The sequence below is a fragment of the Bolinopsis microptera genome, chromosome 3 (genome assembly GCF_026151205.1).
Source record: "Bolinopsis microptera isolate Bmic1 chromosome 3, MBARI_Bmic_1.0, whole genome shotgun sequence".
In the NCBI taxonomy this organism is placed as follows: Eukaryota; Metazoa; Ctenophora; class Tentaculata; order Lobata; family Bolinopsidae; genus Bolinopsis; species Bolinopsis microptera.
In genome coordinates, this window is record NC_087074.1 from 17,980,501 (window position 1) to 17,994,615 (window position 14,115).

Genomic DNA, 14,115 nt, shown 5'->3' on the forward strand with positions numbered 1-14,115 from the left:
GCACGTAGTTACATTGTAATCAGTGTAGGTTAAACTCGATCCTGACTCCAGGGACAGCACGTAGTTACATTGTAAACAGTGTAGGTTAAACCCAATCCTGACTCCAGGGACAGCACGTAGTTACATTGTAAACAGTGTAGGTTAAACCCAATCCTGACTCCAGGGACAACACGTAGTTACATTGTAAACAGTGTAGGTTAAACCCAATCCTGACTCCAGGGACAGCACGTAGTTACATTGTAAACAGTGTAGGTTAAACCCAATCCTGACTCCAGGGACAGCACGTAGTTACATTGTAAACAGTGTAGGTTAAACCCAATCCTGACTCCAGGGACAGCACGTAGTTACATTGTAAACAGTGTAGGTTAAACCCAATCCTGACTCCAGGGACAGCACGTAGTTACATTGTAAACAGTGTAGGTTAAACCCAATCCTGACTCCAGGGACAGCACGTAGTTACATTGTAAACAGTGTAGGTTAAACCCAATCCTGACTCCAGGGACAGCACGTAGTTACATTGTAAACAGTGTAGGTTAAACCCAATCCTGACTCCAGGGACAGCACGTAGTTACATTGTAAACAGTGTAGGTTAAACCCAATCCTGACTCCAGGGACAGCACGTAGTTACATTGTAAACAGTGTACGTTAAACCCAATCCTGACTCCAGGGACAGCACGTAGTTACATTGTTAACAGTGTAGGTTAAATCCAATCCTGACTCCAGGGACAGCACGTAGTTACATTGTTAACAGTGTAGGTTAAATCCAATCCTGACTCCAGGGACAGCACGTAGTTACATTGTAAACAGTGTAGGTTAAACCCAATCCTGACTCCAGGGACAGCACGTAGTTACATTGTAAACAGTGTAGGTTAAACCCAATCCTGACTCCAGGGACAGCACGTAGTTACATTGTAAACAGTGTAGGTTAAACCCAATCCTGACTCCAGGGACAGCACGTAGTTATATTGTAAACAGTGTAGGTTAAACTCGATCCTGACTCCAGGGACAGCACGTAGTTACATTGTAAACAGTGTAGGTTAAACCCAATCCTGACTCCAGGGACAGCACGTAGTTACATTGTAAACAGTGTAGGTTAAACCCAATCCTGACTCCAGGGACAGCACGTAGTTACATTGTAAACAGTGTAGGTTAAACCCAATCCTGACTCCAGGGACAGCACGTAGTTACATTGTAAACAGTGTAGGTTAAATCCAATCCTGACTCCAGGGACAGCACGTAGTTACATTGTAAACAGTGTAGGTTAAACCCAATCCTGACTCCAGGGACAGCACGTAGTTACATTGTAAACAGTGTAGGTTAAATCCAATCCTGACTCCAGGGACAGCACGTAGTTACATTGTAAACAGTGTAGGTTAAACCCAATCCTGACTCCAGGGACAGCACGTAGTTACATTGTAAACAGTGTAGGTTAAATCCAATCCTGACTTCAGGGACAGCACGTAGTTACATTGTAAACAGCACTGTAGGTTAAACCCAATCCTGACTTCAGGGACAGCACGTAGTTACATTGTAAACAGTGTAGGTTAAACCCAATCCTGACTCCAGGGACAGCACGTAGTTACATTGTAAACAGTGTAGGTTAAACCCAATCCTGACTCCAGGGACAGCACGTAGTTACATTGTAAACAGTGTAGGTTAAACCCAATCCTGACTCCAGGGACAGCACGTAGTTACATTGTAAACAGTGTAGGTTAAATCCAATCCTGACTCCAGGGACAGCACGTAGTTACATTGTAAACAGTGTAGGTTAAACCCAATCCTGACTCCAGGGACAGCACGTAGTTACATTGTAAACAGTGTAGGTTAAATCCAATCCTGACTCCAGGGACAGCACGTAGTTACATTGTAAACAGTGTAGGTTAAACCCAATCCTGACTCCAGGGACAGCACGTAGTTGGGGGGGGGGGGGCAATGACTACTTTTGGGGACTTGGGGAATTACGTCAACGATTTTACCCCGAGTCCCCGTGATTTTTAGTCCCCATTAGTCCCCAAAAGTCTCCATTTGTCCCCATTTAGATGATTTTTAGTCCCCATTAGTCCCCAAAAGTCTCCATTAGTCCCCATTTAGATTTATCCTACTCTTATCTTGGACAAAACATCTCGATCGTATCGTTATTAAACTAACTTGAAAACCATAAATAACTGTCAAAAATTCTGGGGACTTATGGGGACAAATGGTGAATTACGTCAACGAGTTGACCTCTAGTCCCCATGATTTTTAGTCCCCATTAGTCCCCAAAAGTCTCCATTGGTAGTCATTGGCCCCCCCCCCCCGCCCCCCACGTAGTTACATTGTAAACAGTGTAGGTTAAACCCAATCCTGACTCAAGGGACAGCACGTAGTTACATTGTAAACAGTGTAGGTTAAACCCAATCCTGACTCCAGGGACAGCACGAGAAGGCGCTGACAGTACTGAAGCAGTATGCAAATATGCAGAACACACAGAAACACGAGCTGGGAGGACCTGAACACACCATCAAGTACCTACAGGACCTGGGACCTGAGGACATCCACCTAATCAAGGAATACTCCAAGTTAGCATTTACCCACCTTATCAAGGAATACTCCAAGTTAGCATTTACCCACCTTATCAAGCTAAGGAATACTCCAAGTTAGCATTTACCCACCTTATCAAGGAATACTCCAAGTTAGCATTTACCCACCTTATCAAGGAATACTCCAAGTTAGCATTTACCCACCTTATCAAGGAATACTCCAAGTTAGCATTTACCCACCTTATCAAGGAATACTCCAAGTTAGCATTCACCCACCTTATCAAGGAATACTCCAAGTTAGCATTCACCCACCTTATCAAGGAATACTCCAAGTTAGCATTTACCCACCTTATCAAGGAATACTCCAAGTTAGCATTTACCCACCTTATCAAGGAATACTCCAAGTTAGCGTTTACCCATCTTATCAAGGAATACTCCAAGTTAGCATTTACCCACCTTATCAAGGAATACTCCAAGTTAGCATTTACCCATCTTATCAAGGAATACTCCAAGTTAGCATTTACCCACCTTATCAAGGAATACTCCAAGTTAGCATTTACCCACCTTATCAAGGAATACTACAAGTTAGCGTTTACCCACCTTATCAAGGAATACTCCAAGTTAGCATTTACCCACCTTATCAAGGAATACTACAAGTTAGCATTTACCCACCTTATCAAGGAATACTCCAAGTTAGCATTTACCCACCTTATCAAGGAATACTACAAGTTAGCATTTACCCACCTTATCAAGGAATACTACAAGTTAGCATTTACCCACCTTATCAAGGAATACTCCAAGTTAGCATTTACCCACCTTATCAAGGAATACTACAAGTTAGCATTTACCCACCTTATCAAGGAATACTCCAAGTTAGCGTTTACCCACCTTATCAAGGAATACTCCAAGTTAGCATTTACCCATCTTATCAAGGAATAATCCAAGTTAGCGTTTACCCACCTTATCAAGGAATACTCCAAGTTAGCATTTACCCACCTTATCAAGGAATACTCCAAGTTAGCGTTTACCCACCTTATCAAGGAATACTACAAGTTAGCATTTACCCACCTTATCAAGGAATACTCCAAGTTAGCGTTTACCCACCTTATCAAGGAATACTCCAAGTTAGCATTTACCCATCTTATCAAGGAATACTCCAAGTTAGCGTTTACCCACCTTATCAAGGAATACTCCAAGTTAGCATTTACCCACCTTATCAAGGAATACTCCAAGTTAGCGTTTACCCACCTTATCAAGGAATACTCCAAGTTAGCATTTACCCACCTTATCAAGGAATACTCCAAGTTAGCGTTTACCCACCTTATCAAGGAATACTCCAAGTTAGCGTTTACCCACCTTATCAAGGAATACTTCAAGTTAGCATTTACCCACCTTATCAAGGAATACTCCAAGTTAGCATTTACCCACCTTATCAAGGAATACTCCAAGTTAGCATTTACCCATCTTATCAAGGAATACTCCAAGTTAGCATTTACCCACCTTATCAAGGAATACTCCAAGTTAGCATTTACCCACCTTATCAAGGAATACTCCAAGTTAGCATTTATCCACCTTATCAAGGAATACTCCAAGTTAGCATTTATCCACCTTATCAAGGAATACTCCAAGTTAGCATTTACCCACCTTATCAAGGAATACTCCAAGTTAGCGTTTACCCACCTTATCAAGGAATACTTCAAGTTAGCATTTACCCACCTTATCAAGGAATACTCCAAGTTAGCATTTACCCACCTTATCAAGGAATACTCCAAGTTAGCATTTACCCATCTTATCAAGGAATACTCCAAGTTAGCATTTACCCACCTTATCAAGGAATACTAGTTATCTTTGAAATGTCGTAAATAATTTAAATTACTCTAGGATCTTGTCGTCACAACAAATAATACCACTACTTATATAATAGCGTCTATTCTAGTCCTCCTTTGCCTTTTATTTCCTCTGCAATACGAGCAAATGGAGTCTGGCTTGCTCTTCAGGTGACCGATCCGGAGAAGGTTACACTATATAACATAATATTATTCTGAAATATCTGAACTTTGCGAGCAGTTTAAAAAGGAATGAAGTGATTATTCAGGATTGAAAATACGTAAAAACAACTTGATTAATGTAATTGAAATAATGAATAAAATAAATGCTAACATTTATTACAATTACGGACTTGATATGATTATATCAAGATTATGCACTATCAGTTCAGAATTTATTGTCAAATGTTAGTATGAAAATACCAAAATTATGAACTTCTATACATCGGTTCAGACATTGTATTAGGGCTATCATCAAAAGCTTAGTAAAAATTAAATGTTTTTAGGGAATATAAAAAAGATTTAACATTGATAATGCTCTCACTGAGTAGGGTAGTTCATTCCAAATTTTGGTGCCACAAAACATATTATATGCAGCATCTGTAATATTCTGTTGATCTGAAATGTGGTGCAGGAGGATCTTAAACAGATGTGTAACCCCCCCCCCTCCCAGGTGGGTGATAGAATGTGTAACCCCCCCCCCCCCCCTCCCAGGTGGATGATAGAATGTGTAACCCCCCCCCCCTCCCAGATGTGTAACCCCCCCCCCTCCCAGGTGGGTGATAGAATGTGTAACCCCCCCCCCTCCCAGGTAGGTGATAGAATGTGTAACCCCCCCCCCCTCCCAGATGTGTAACCCCCCCCCCCTCCCAGGTGGGTGATAGAATGTGTAACCCCCCCCCCCTCCCAGGTGGGTGATAGAATGTGTAACCCCCCCCCTCCCAGGTGGGTGATAGAATGTGTAACCCCCCCCCCCTCCCAGGTGGGTGATAGAATGTGTAACCCCCCCCCCTCCCAGGTGGGTGATAGAATGTGTAACCCCCCCCCCCCCCCCCTCCCAGGTGGGTGATAGAATGTTTAACCCCCCCCCCCTCCCAGGTGGGTGATAGAATGTGTAACCCCCCCCCCCCCCCTCCCAGGTGGGTGATAGAGTGTGTAACCTCCCCCCCCTCCCAGGTGGGTGATAGAGAAACACCCTGACAGATGTCTGGACATCTTCACAGACCCTAGCACAGTGCACACTCTCCCAAAAGAGCAAGTAGTACAACACCTCAAGTCTATGAACCCCGACATTGCTCTTCAGTACCTTGAACGGGTTGGTGGTATCATTTTAGAAATAATAGATACAATTTTATATTACCTTACGAGACATATTTATGTTCGACATAATTCCGGTGACCTAAATGATTTGGGATCGAAAATATGGGATTTTTTTCCGGAAACCGCCACATTTCGTACCCCTAATTAAATCATGGTATTTGGGAATTTTTTTCATCTCCTTATTTTACAAAAATGAAACCTAATATTTGAGAAAATTAAATACAAAGATCTTCTCTGATCAGCTGTTCCATCTTGTAAACAATTTCTCCGGAGCCTTAACTTAACTTCTAATCTTCCAGACGGTATACGAGACCGACAGTGTTTGTTATATTTCACTACTCACCGCCGTGGTCAATATTATAGTAGTGACAGAGCTTGCTTGTTTTTAGTGGAACGTGTCCAAAATCATTTTTAAAGCAATTCATGATCGAATACTAGTGTTCATTAATTGTTTGATGAACCATATTTACAACTTGTTTGTTTGGGGACCGGTTTTTGGTACACCGGCCAATATTTACAAAATCATAATATGATACATAACAATATAATTTTATTTAATATACGTGAATATAAGAATTGAAAATTATGATGTAACCTTTATCGTTTATTCATTTAAAAAAAAACCAAAACTTTAAAAATTAAAACTTGCATATCATGATTTATTAACATAGTGACAAATAATTTGATTTGATACGACAGATGATCACACGCACTGTTTTATGAGCTACTTGTGTTGGATTAAGATTAGTGGGCACTGGGCAGTGCCGAGTCGATAGTATAGTGCTCTGTATCAGTATTCAGTATAGTGCTCTGTTTGAAGTAAAAGAACTTACTATATTGATAAGTTGAGAGTAAATCGATAAAGTCATAATTAAGGAAAATGATGGTGACCTAAATTTTGGTAGTCCGAAAATACCATTTAAATAATATGTCTCGTAAGGTATAAAAACTAAAAAGATTTTAAACCCTTAACTCATTTAATTACCATAGCTAGTATTTTATTCTGCAAGCAGTTACTGTGATGGAATCTAGCGGTAATTTTCTACATAAAGTTTTTAGTTATTTATAATCTATATTTATCACAAACTCATAAACTTCCTAAAAATTTTAAGAGCTTTCCTTTCAGTTGATAGACATTTGGAACGTGAGCTCTCAAGAGATTGAAAACTCTTTGATAATACTTCTTGTTGAAAAAGTAACTCATTTATTTAAGTGTACTTAAATTTAAATATCTAATTCCGCAAATTGAATAAATATTGTTCAATGTTTGAAAATGTGTCACTAGGTAGAAGTGCAGCTAATTGCAGCTAATTGCAGCTAATTGCAGCTAATTGCAGCTAATTGCAGCTAATATAAACCACATAATATCTGAAGTGAGCTACTCCCCAGGTCTCGAGCGAGTGGCCCACCTACCAAGGTATGCTGGCTGCTGGAGTGTTGGAACCTTGTCTCCCCGGGTCAGAGCCGGGGCAGCTGGGTGCACTGCGTCTGCGCTTAACGCACTTCCTGGAGCGTCTCCAGAACTACTCGCCCAGCCTGGTCATCAGGAGTCTGGGGTACGAGATACCACTCTACGAGGAGCTGGCTATCCTGTACGGGAGACAGAGTGAGTAAACATTAATAAATACTAGTCTGGGGTACGAGATACCACTCTACGAGGAGCTGGCTATCCTGTACGGGAGACAGAGTGAGTAAACATTAATAAATACTAGTCTGGGGTACGAGATACCACTCTACGAGGAGCTGGCTATCCTGTACGGGAGACAGAGTGAGTAAACATTAATAAATACTAGTCTGGGGTACGAGATACCACTCTACGAGGAGCTGGCTATCCTGTACGGGAGACAGAGTGAATAATCATTAATAAATACTAGTCTGGGGTACGAGATACCACTCTACGAGGAGCTGGCTATCCTGTACGGGAGACAGAGTGAGTAAACATTAATAAATACTAGTCTGGGGTACGAGATACCACTCTACGAGGAGCTGGCTATCCTGTACGGGAGACAGAGTGAGTAAACATTAATAAATACTAGTCTGGGGTACGAGATACCACTCTACGAGGAGCTGGTTATCCTGTACGGGAGACAGAGTGAATAATCATTAATAAATACTAGTCTGGGGTACGAGATACCACTCTACGAGGAGCTGGCTATCCTGTACGGGAGACAGAGTGAGTAAACATTAATAAATACTAGTCTGGGGTACGAGATACCACTCTACGAGGAGCTGGCTATCCTGTACGGGAGACAGAGTGAGTAAACATTGATAAATACTAGTCTTGGGTACGAGATACCACTCTACGAGGAGCTGGCTATCCTGTACGGGAGACAGAGTGAGTAAACATTAATAAATACTAGTCTGGGGCACGAGATACCACTCTACGAGGAGCTGACTATCCTGTACGGGAGACAGAGTGAATAAACATTAATAAATACTAGTCTGGGGTACGAGATACCACTCTACGAGGAGCTGGCTATCCTGTACGGGAGACAGAGTGAGTAAACATTAATAAATACTAGTCTGGGGTACGAGATACCACTCTACGAGGAGCTGGCTATCCTGTACGGGAGACAGAGTGAGTAAACATTAATAAATACTAGTCTGGGGTACGAGATACCACTCTACGAGGAGCTGGCTATCCTGTACGGGAGACAGAGTGAGTAAACATTAATAAATACTAGTCTGGGGTACGAGATACCACTCTACGAGGAGCTGGCTATCCTGTACGGGAGACAGAGTGAGTAAACATTAATAAATACTAGTCTGGGGTACGAGATACCACTCTACGAGGAGCTGGCTATCCTGTACGGGAGACAGAGTGAATAATCATTAATAAATACTAGTCTGGGGTACGAGATACCACTCTACGAGGAGCTGGCTATCCTGTACGGGAGACAGAGTGAGTAAACATTAATAAATACTAGTCTGGGGTACGAGATACCACTCTACGAGGAGCTGGCTATCCTGTACGGGAGACAGAGTGAGTAAACATTAATAAATACTAGTCTGGGGTACGAGATACCACTCTACGAGGAGCTGGTTATCCTGTACGGGAGACAGAGTGAATAATCATTAATAAATACTAGTCTGGGGTACGAGATACCACTCTACGAGGAGCTGGCTATCCTGTACGGGAGACAGAGTGAGTAAACATTAATAAATACTAGTCTGGGGTACGAGATACCACTCTACGAGGAGCTGGCTATCCTGTACGGGAGACAGAGTGAGTAAACATTGATAAATACTAGTCTTGGGTACGAGATACCACTCTACGAGGAGCTGGCTATCCTGTACGGGAGACAGAGTGAGTAAACATTAATAAATACTAGTCTGGGGCACGAGATACCACTCTACGAGGAGCTGACTATCCTGTACGGGAGACAGAGTGAATAAACATTAATAAATACTAGTCTGGGGTACGAGATACCACTCTACGAGGAGCTGGCTATCCTGTACGGGAGACAGAGTGAGTAAACATTAATAAATACTAGTCTGGGGTACGAGATACCACTCTACGAGGAGCTGGCTATCCTGTACGGGAGACAGAGTGAGTAAACATTAATAAATACTAGTCTGGGGTACGAGATACCACTCTACGAGGAGCTGGCTATCCTGTACGGGAGACAGAGTGAGTAAACATTAATAAATACTAGTCTGGGGTACGAGATACCACTCTACGAGGAGCTGGTTATCCTGTACGGGAGACAGAGTGAATAATCATTAATAAATACTAGTCTGGGGTACGAGATACCACTCTACGAGGAGCTGGCTATCCTGTACGGGAGACAGAGTGAGTAAACATTAATAAATACTAGTCTGGGGTACGAGATACCACTCTACGAGGAGCTGGCTATCCTGTACGGGAGACAGAGTGAATAAACATTAATAAATACTAGTCTGGGGTACGAGATACCACTCTACGAGAAGCGTGATAATTTTTCACTCAGGAGAATGCGACAAAGCTCTCATGTTGTACTGCCATGTATTAAAGAATCGAACTAAAGCCGAGGAGTTTTGTGACAAATACTACGAGATAGATAATCAGGTGAATTATTTAAACACAAGGTCTTTATTAATGCTTTTCATACAAAGTTACAACAAAGTCTTCATGTTATGTATCCTGGGTTTGGACAGGATAATACCCGCTTAAAATATTTCCATCGCGTTACATAATACTCAATAAATGTTATAGATTTGTAGTGTTGTAATTAGTTTAAAACTATGTTATGAGCTCGTAATGAATAAGTTTTTCAAGATACTGAACTACATGTGTGTAGTATACTGATATACTACACACTTTTACTGTTAATATGTACCTGGGACAAAAGCAAAACTTAAGTTAACAACTTCATTACAGATATACTACAAGCTGTTGAGGATGTACCAGTGTCCCATGTCATTGGAAGCACTGAGATTGGACAAATTCAAACTAGCAGAACCTCTTCCAGACATGGGGGCGGCGATTGATATCCTAGTTAAACACTACAAACACATTGACGTTAAGGAGGTAATATCGTAGTTAAACGCTGCAAACATTTCACGTTTTAAGCTGAAATATTGTTCAATTTATGGTTTATTCCTGGGTGTGAATGGCGAATTTCCTCTCAATATTGTTCTGATTAGGGTTAAAGATTAAATATTTAAGTTTTTAAAAAAATATTTTCGATAATCAATTCGATCATAATTGTTAATAGCTAGATCTTAAATAAAGTTGAATAATACTGGCAATAGCTCGATAATAGAGGAATTACAAGATGATGGCCGTGCCAAAAAACTGAGGTCTTCAATAATCGGGAAATGGAACGCGCGAAGAAGAGTACTGTATAACTTATCGCGCGTGGATGTTATCCTCAATTAAACACGGCTGCGCTGTTCAGAACGTCGATTTCTGCGATTCTAATTAGACAGGATTACCCTAGGATTTATCCTAGCGCGTCCGAGATATCTCGGATTTTATCAATCCTAACGCCGATCCAGTCCCCCCAGGATACCTCCGACGAATTCCTATCGCCGAGCGGCGATAGGATGTGTAAGTTCCGAGAGGCGATAGGATTTGCTCTCGGACCCGATAGGAAATTAAAAACCTATCGGATCCGAGCGCTAATCCTAGCGGAGATAGGATTTAACAATTCCGAGTGCCGATAGGATTTGCTCTCGGACCCGATAGGATACTCAAATCCTATAGGATCCGAGAGCAAATCCGAGAGGCGATAAAATTTCAAATATTAGGACCGATATAATTGGAAGACCACGCATATCTAACTGTAGGTTGAAACTTCATGCTTTCTGTCAGTTAACTTCAGGATCATATCATCGCTTTATCTTAAGTTGATCCACGGTTGCCTGCAGGCTACAACAACATGGAGGTTGTTTAGGTTAAATTAAGTAGATAAATGATAACTTGAAGCTAACTTGTAGTTCTCTATAAGAGTTAACTCTAGGATACCTTGTAGTACTCTTCAAGTTAACTTCAGGATACCTTGTAGTACTCTTCAAGTTAACTTCAGGATACCTTGTAGTACTCTTCAAGTTAACTTCAGGATACCTTATAGTACCCTTCAAGTTAACTTCAGAATACCTTGTAGTACTCTTCAAGTTAACTTCAGGATACCTTGTAGTACTTTTTTAGTTAACTCTAGGATAAATTTATCAGATCACATCACATGGCATGAGCTGCTGGTATTGGTGATTCTACTACATACTAGCTCTATACTAATAATCCCAAAAAAAGTGTGTTCGTGTGTGTGGGAAATTTTATGGGACTAGTTTTTTTAAATCGGCTGGTGGTTATAGTTTTAATTAATGGTTTTGTGACCCAAATGTGATACTAAAGTGTCTCATGTACAGCTCTCCCTCTCTCCCACTCGGGCTCTCTCTCCCCCATAACATATTTGCTATATAATTAGGTAATTTGGCAGTGGACCTCAAGATTTCCTCTCAAATATTACTATTAGATACGTGAGGGGGCACTCAGAATTAAATTGCAGTCTGTTTGGACTGAGCGACTTCATACTTTCGCACCGTTTTAACTGCGAAAATTTAATCCGTATTTTCGAATATGATAGGCGGGTTTATAATTTTGGATTTCAACTGCGATAGTGAAGTCCCGGCCGTAGGCACTGGTTAGGGATCGTTCACAAATTACGTTATCAGTCACTAGTGTACTAATAAATTCACTCACCAGCGCGCTATCACGTGACTATAATAATCAGTAACTGGCTGTCTAGCAGTCTGAACTAATATAGGCAGAAACTTCAATTTTGGTGCGAAAAGAGAGTTGGAAAAGTGACTGATAACGATAATCAAAATACGTATAATTTTTTAATCCAGTTTAAAAGTTACCCAACCAAAAACTCCACAAAACCCAGGCGTTACGACTTCTTCCGGAGGACACTAAGCTACAAGACGTGGAGGAGTTTATGTGCGCTATACTCCGGGATCGGACTAAAGAAAGCCGCAAGAACCTACTCTTAAAAAGCTTGAACTTATCAGATAATCTCAAGGTAATGTATTATATGTATAGGATAATGTATAGGATATTGTTCTAAATTGAATCTGTTAATTCTCTTTGATAATGTATTATACTTAACTTATTATATGTGACGAAGGTTGCACATTATATACTGACGGTGTCAGTATTATGTGCAGTGTGCAGAAGGACCCGAAGTAGAACGTGCATACACCTATCCTAATGTTCTACAAGTAGAACTTGCATACACCTATCCTAATGTTCTACAAGTAGAACGTGCATACACCTATCCTTGTTCTACAAGTAGAACGTGCATACACCTATCCTTATGTTCTACAAGTAGAACGTGCATAGTGCATACACCTATCCTAATGTTCTACAAGTTGAACGTGCATACAATTATCCTAATGTTCTACAAGTAGAACGTGCATACACCTATCCTTGTTCTACAAGTAGAACGTGCATACACCTATCCTAATGTTCTACAAGTAGAACGTGCATACACCTATCCTTGTTCTACAAGTAGAACGTGCATACACCTATCCTTGTTCTACAAGTAGAACGTGCATACACCTATCCTTGTTCTACAAGTAGAGAAGTAGAACGTGTACGTCACACACCTATCCTTGTTCTACAAGTAGAACGTGCATACACCTATCCTTGTTCTACAAGTAGAACGTGCATACACCTATCCTTGTTCTACAAGTAGAACGTGCATACACCTATCCTTGTTCTACAAGTAGAGAAGTAGAACGTGCACACACCTATCCTTGTTCTACAAGTAGAACGTGCATACACCTATCCTTTTCACGGTTGTACTTGTAACTTGAGACATGTCTATTATAGGTTTATCGCTATCAAGCCAGCATAATCCAAACCTCTGAAATATGACCCAGGAGTCCGGAATCCGGATGGAATCGTACCACCAACCTTTTGAGAAGCATATAATCAGGTATTACATTATCCGGGTATTAACCCCTGATTGTCCAGGTAAAGTCACAGAAGATGTTCTACCAAAAAGACAAACTTATCGTTACCGGTTAGTAAGATTCCTGGTTTTGGATATGGCGTCGGTAGAAATTAGAATTGTTCCGTATATATCACTAAAAGTCTCCATGATGTGAGAGCAAAAACTAGCTTTATGATATTTCATATTTAAATATTTGTTTTAAAACACATAAATCATGTTTGCAGGAATGGACAGCTGTGCAGTGTGTAACAAAAGAGTGGGCGAGTGCGCGATAGCTTTCTATCCTGATAGGCGCATCGTGCACTACGGGTGCATGTCACGTGAGACACTCCCGGACGTGTCTTCTTCAACTCCTTGATCTCGTGACGCACTCAGAGACACTCCTTAAAATGCTTTGCTCTTCTCATTTTGAGACTCACTCCAGAATGAATACTGATTTCTGCTGGGGTTGATTTATACGAGTACACTATTATATTAAGCCATTAAGGGGTCGTTCAGATATTACGTAATCACTGAGGGGGGGGGGGGGTTTCTAAACGATTTAACGCTTGTGTAAAATGTGAACAACCCTAATGAATTGAGTAAATTTTGAACATTATCGGACGAGTTCCTGATTTATAAGATTTATAATTATATTAAACATTTTAATTGGTCTAGGTTGTTCTATATTGAAAATGTTGTGTTGATGTGTTAATGATTGAAATTATTGTTGAATCAAATTATTTTGATACTACTATTTTATTGTCATAAGTGTATTTTATCTTGTTAGCGGTATCAGCAGTAATACTCACTGATCTAAAGTTTGCGGCGTGCACCGACCGATAAGTCCTAAGGGAAGGAAAATAGTTGTATGTTTATAACCTACCAGGACGCGCGTAGGTTTATAAACCTTTACCTACCAGGACGCGCGCCGAGAGTTGGACTCGTCGACGGTCCTATAATATTTGAGTATCACCCGTTAAGAAAATAGTAATTGTACTTGTAGTACCCTAAACCAGAGTTTTGACT

General features: G+C 40.9%; 1 protein-coding gene across 1 annotated transcript in view; it reads left to right on the forward strand.

Moving 5' to 3' along the window:
* The window catches only part of LOC134813112 (vam6/Vps39-like protein), a 62,028-nt gene extending 48,148 nt beyond the window's left edge, over positions 1-13,880 (forward strand). The window contains exons 15-23 of the mRNA XM_063820797.1: positions 2,410-2,594; positions 5,522-5,660; positions 6,792-6,860; positions 7,055-7,271; positions 9,616-9,713; positions 10,026-10,175; positions 12,037-12,171; positions 13,128-13,176; positions 13,332-13,880. Coding sequence (XP_063676867.1) covers positions 2,410-2,594; positions 5,522-5,660; positions 6,792-6,860; positions 7,055-7,271; positions 9,616-9,713; positions 10,026-10,175; positions 12,037-12,171; positions 13,128-13,176; positions 13,332-13,465 — 1,176 coding nt within the window. The 3' untranslated portion in view covers positions 13,466-13,880. The remainder of the gene's footprint in view (positions 1-2,409; positions 2,595-5,521; positions 5,661-6,791; positions 6,861-7,054; positions 7,272-9,615; positions 9,714-10,025; positions 10,176-12,036; positions 12,172-13,127; positions 13,177-13,331) is intronic.
* Positions 13,881-14,115: the final 235 nt, after the last annotated feature.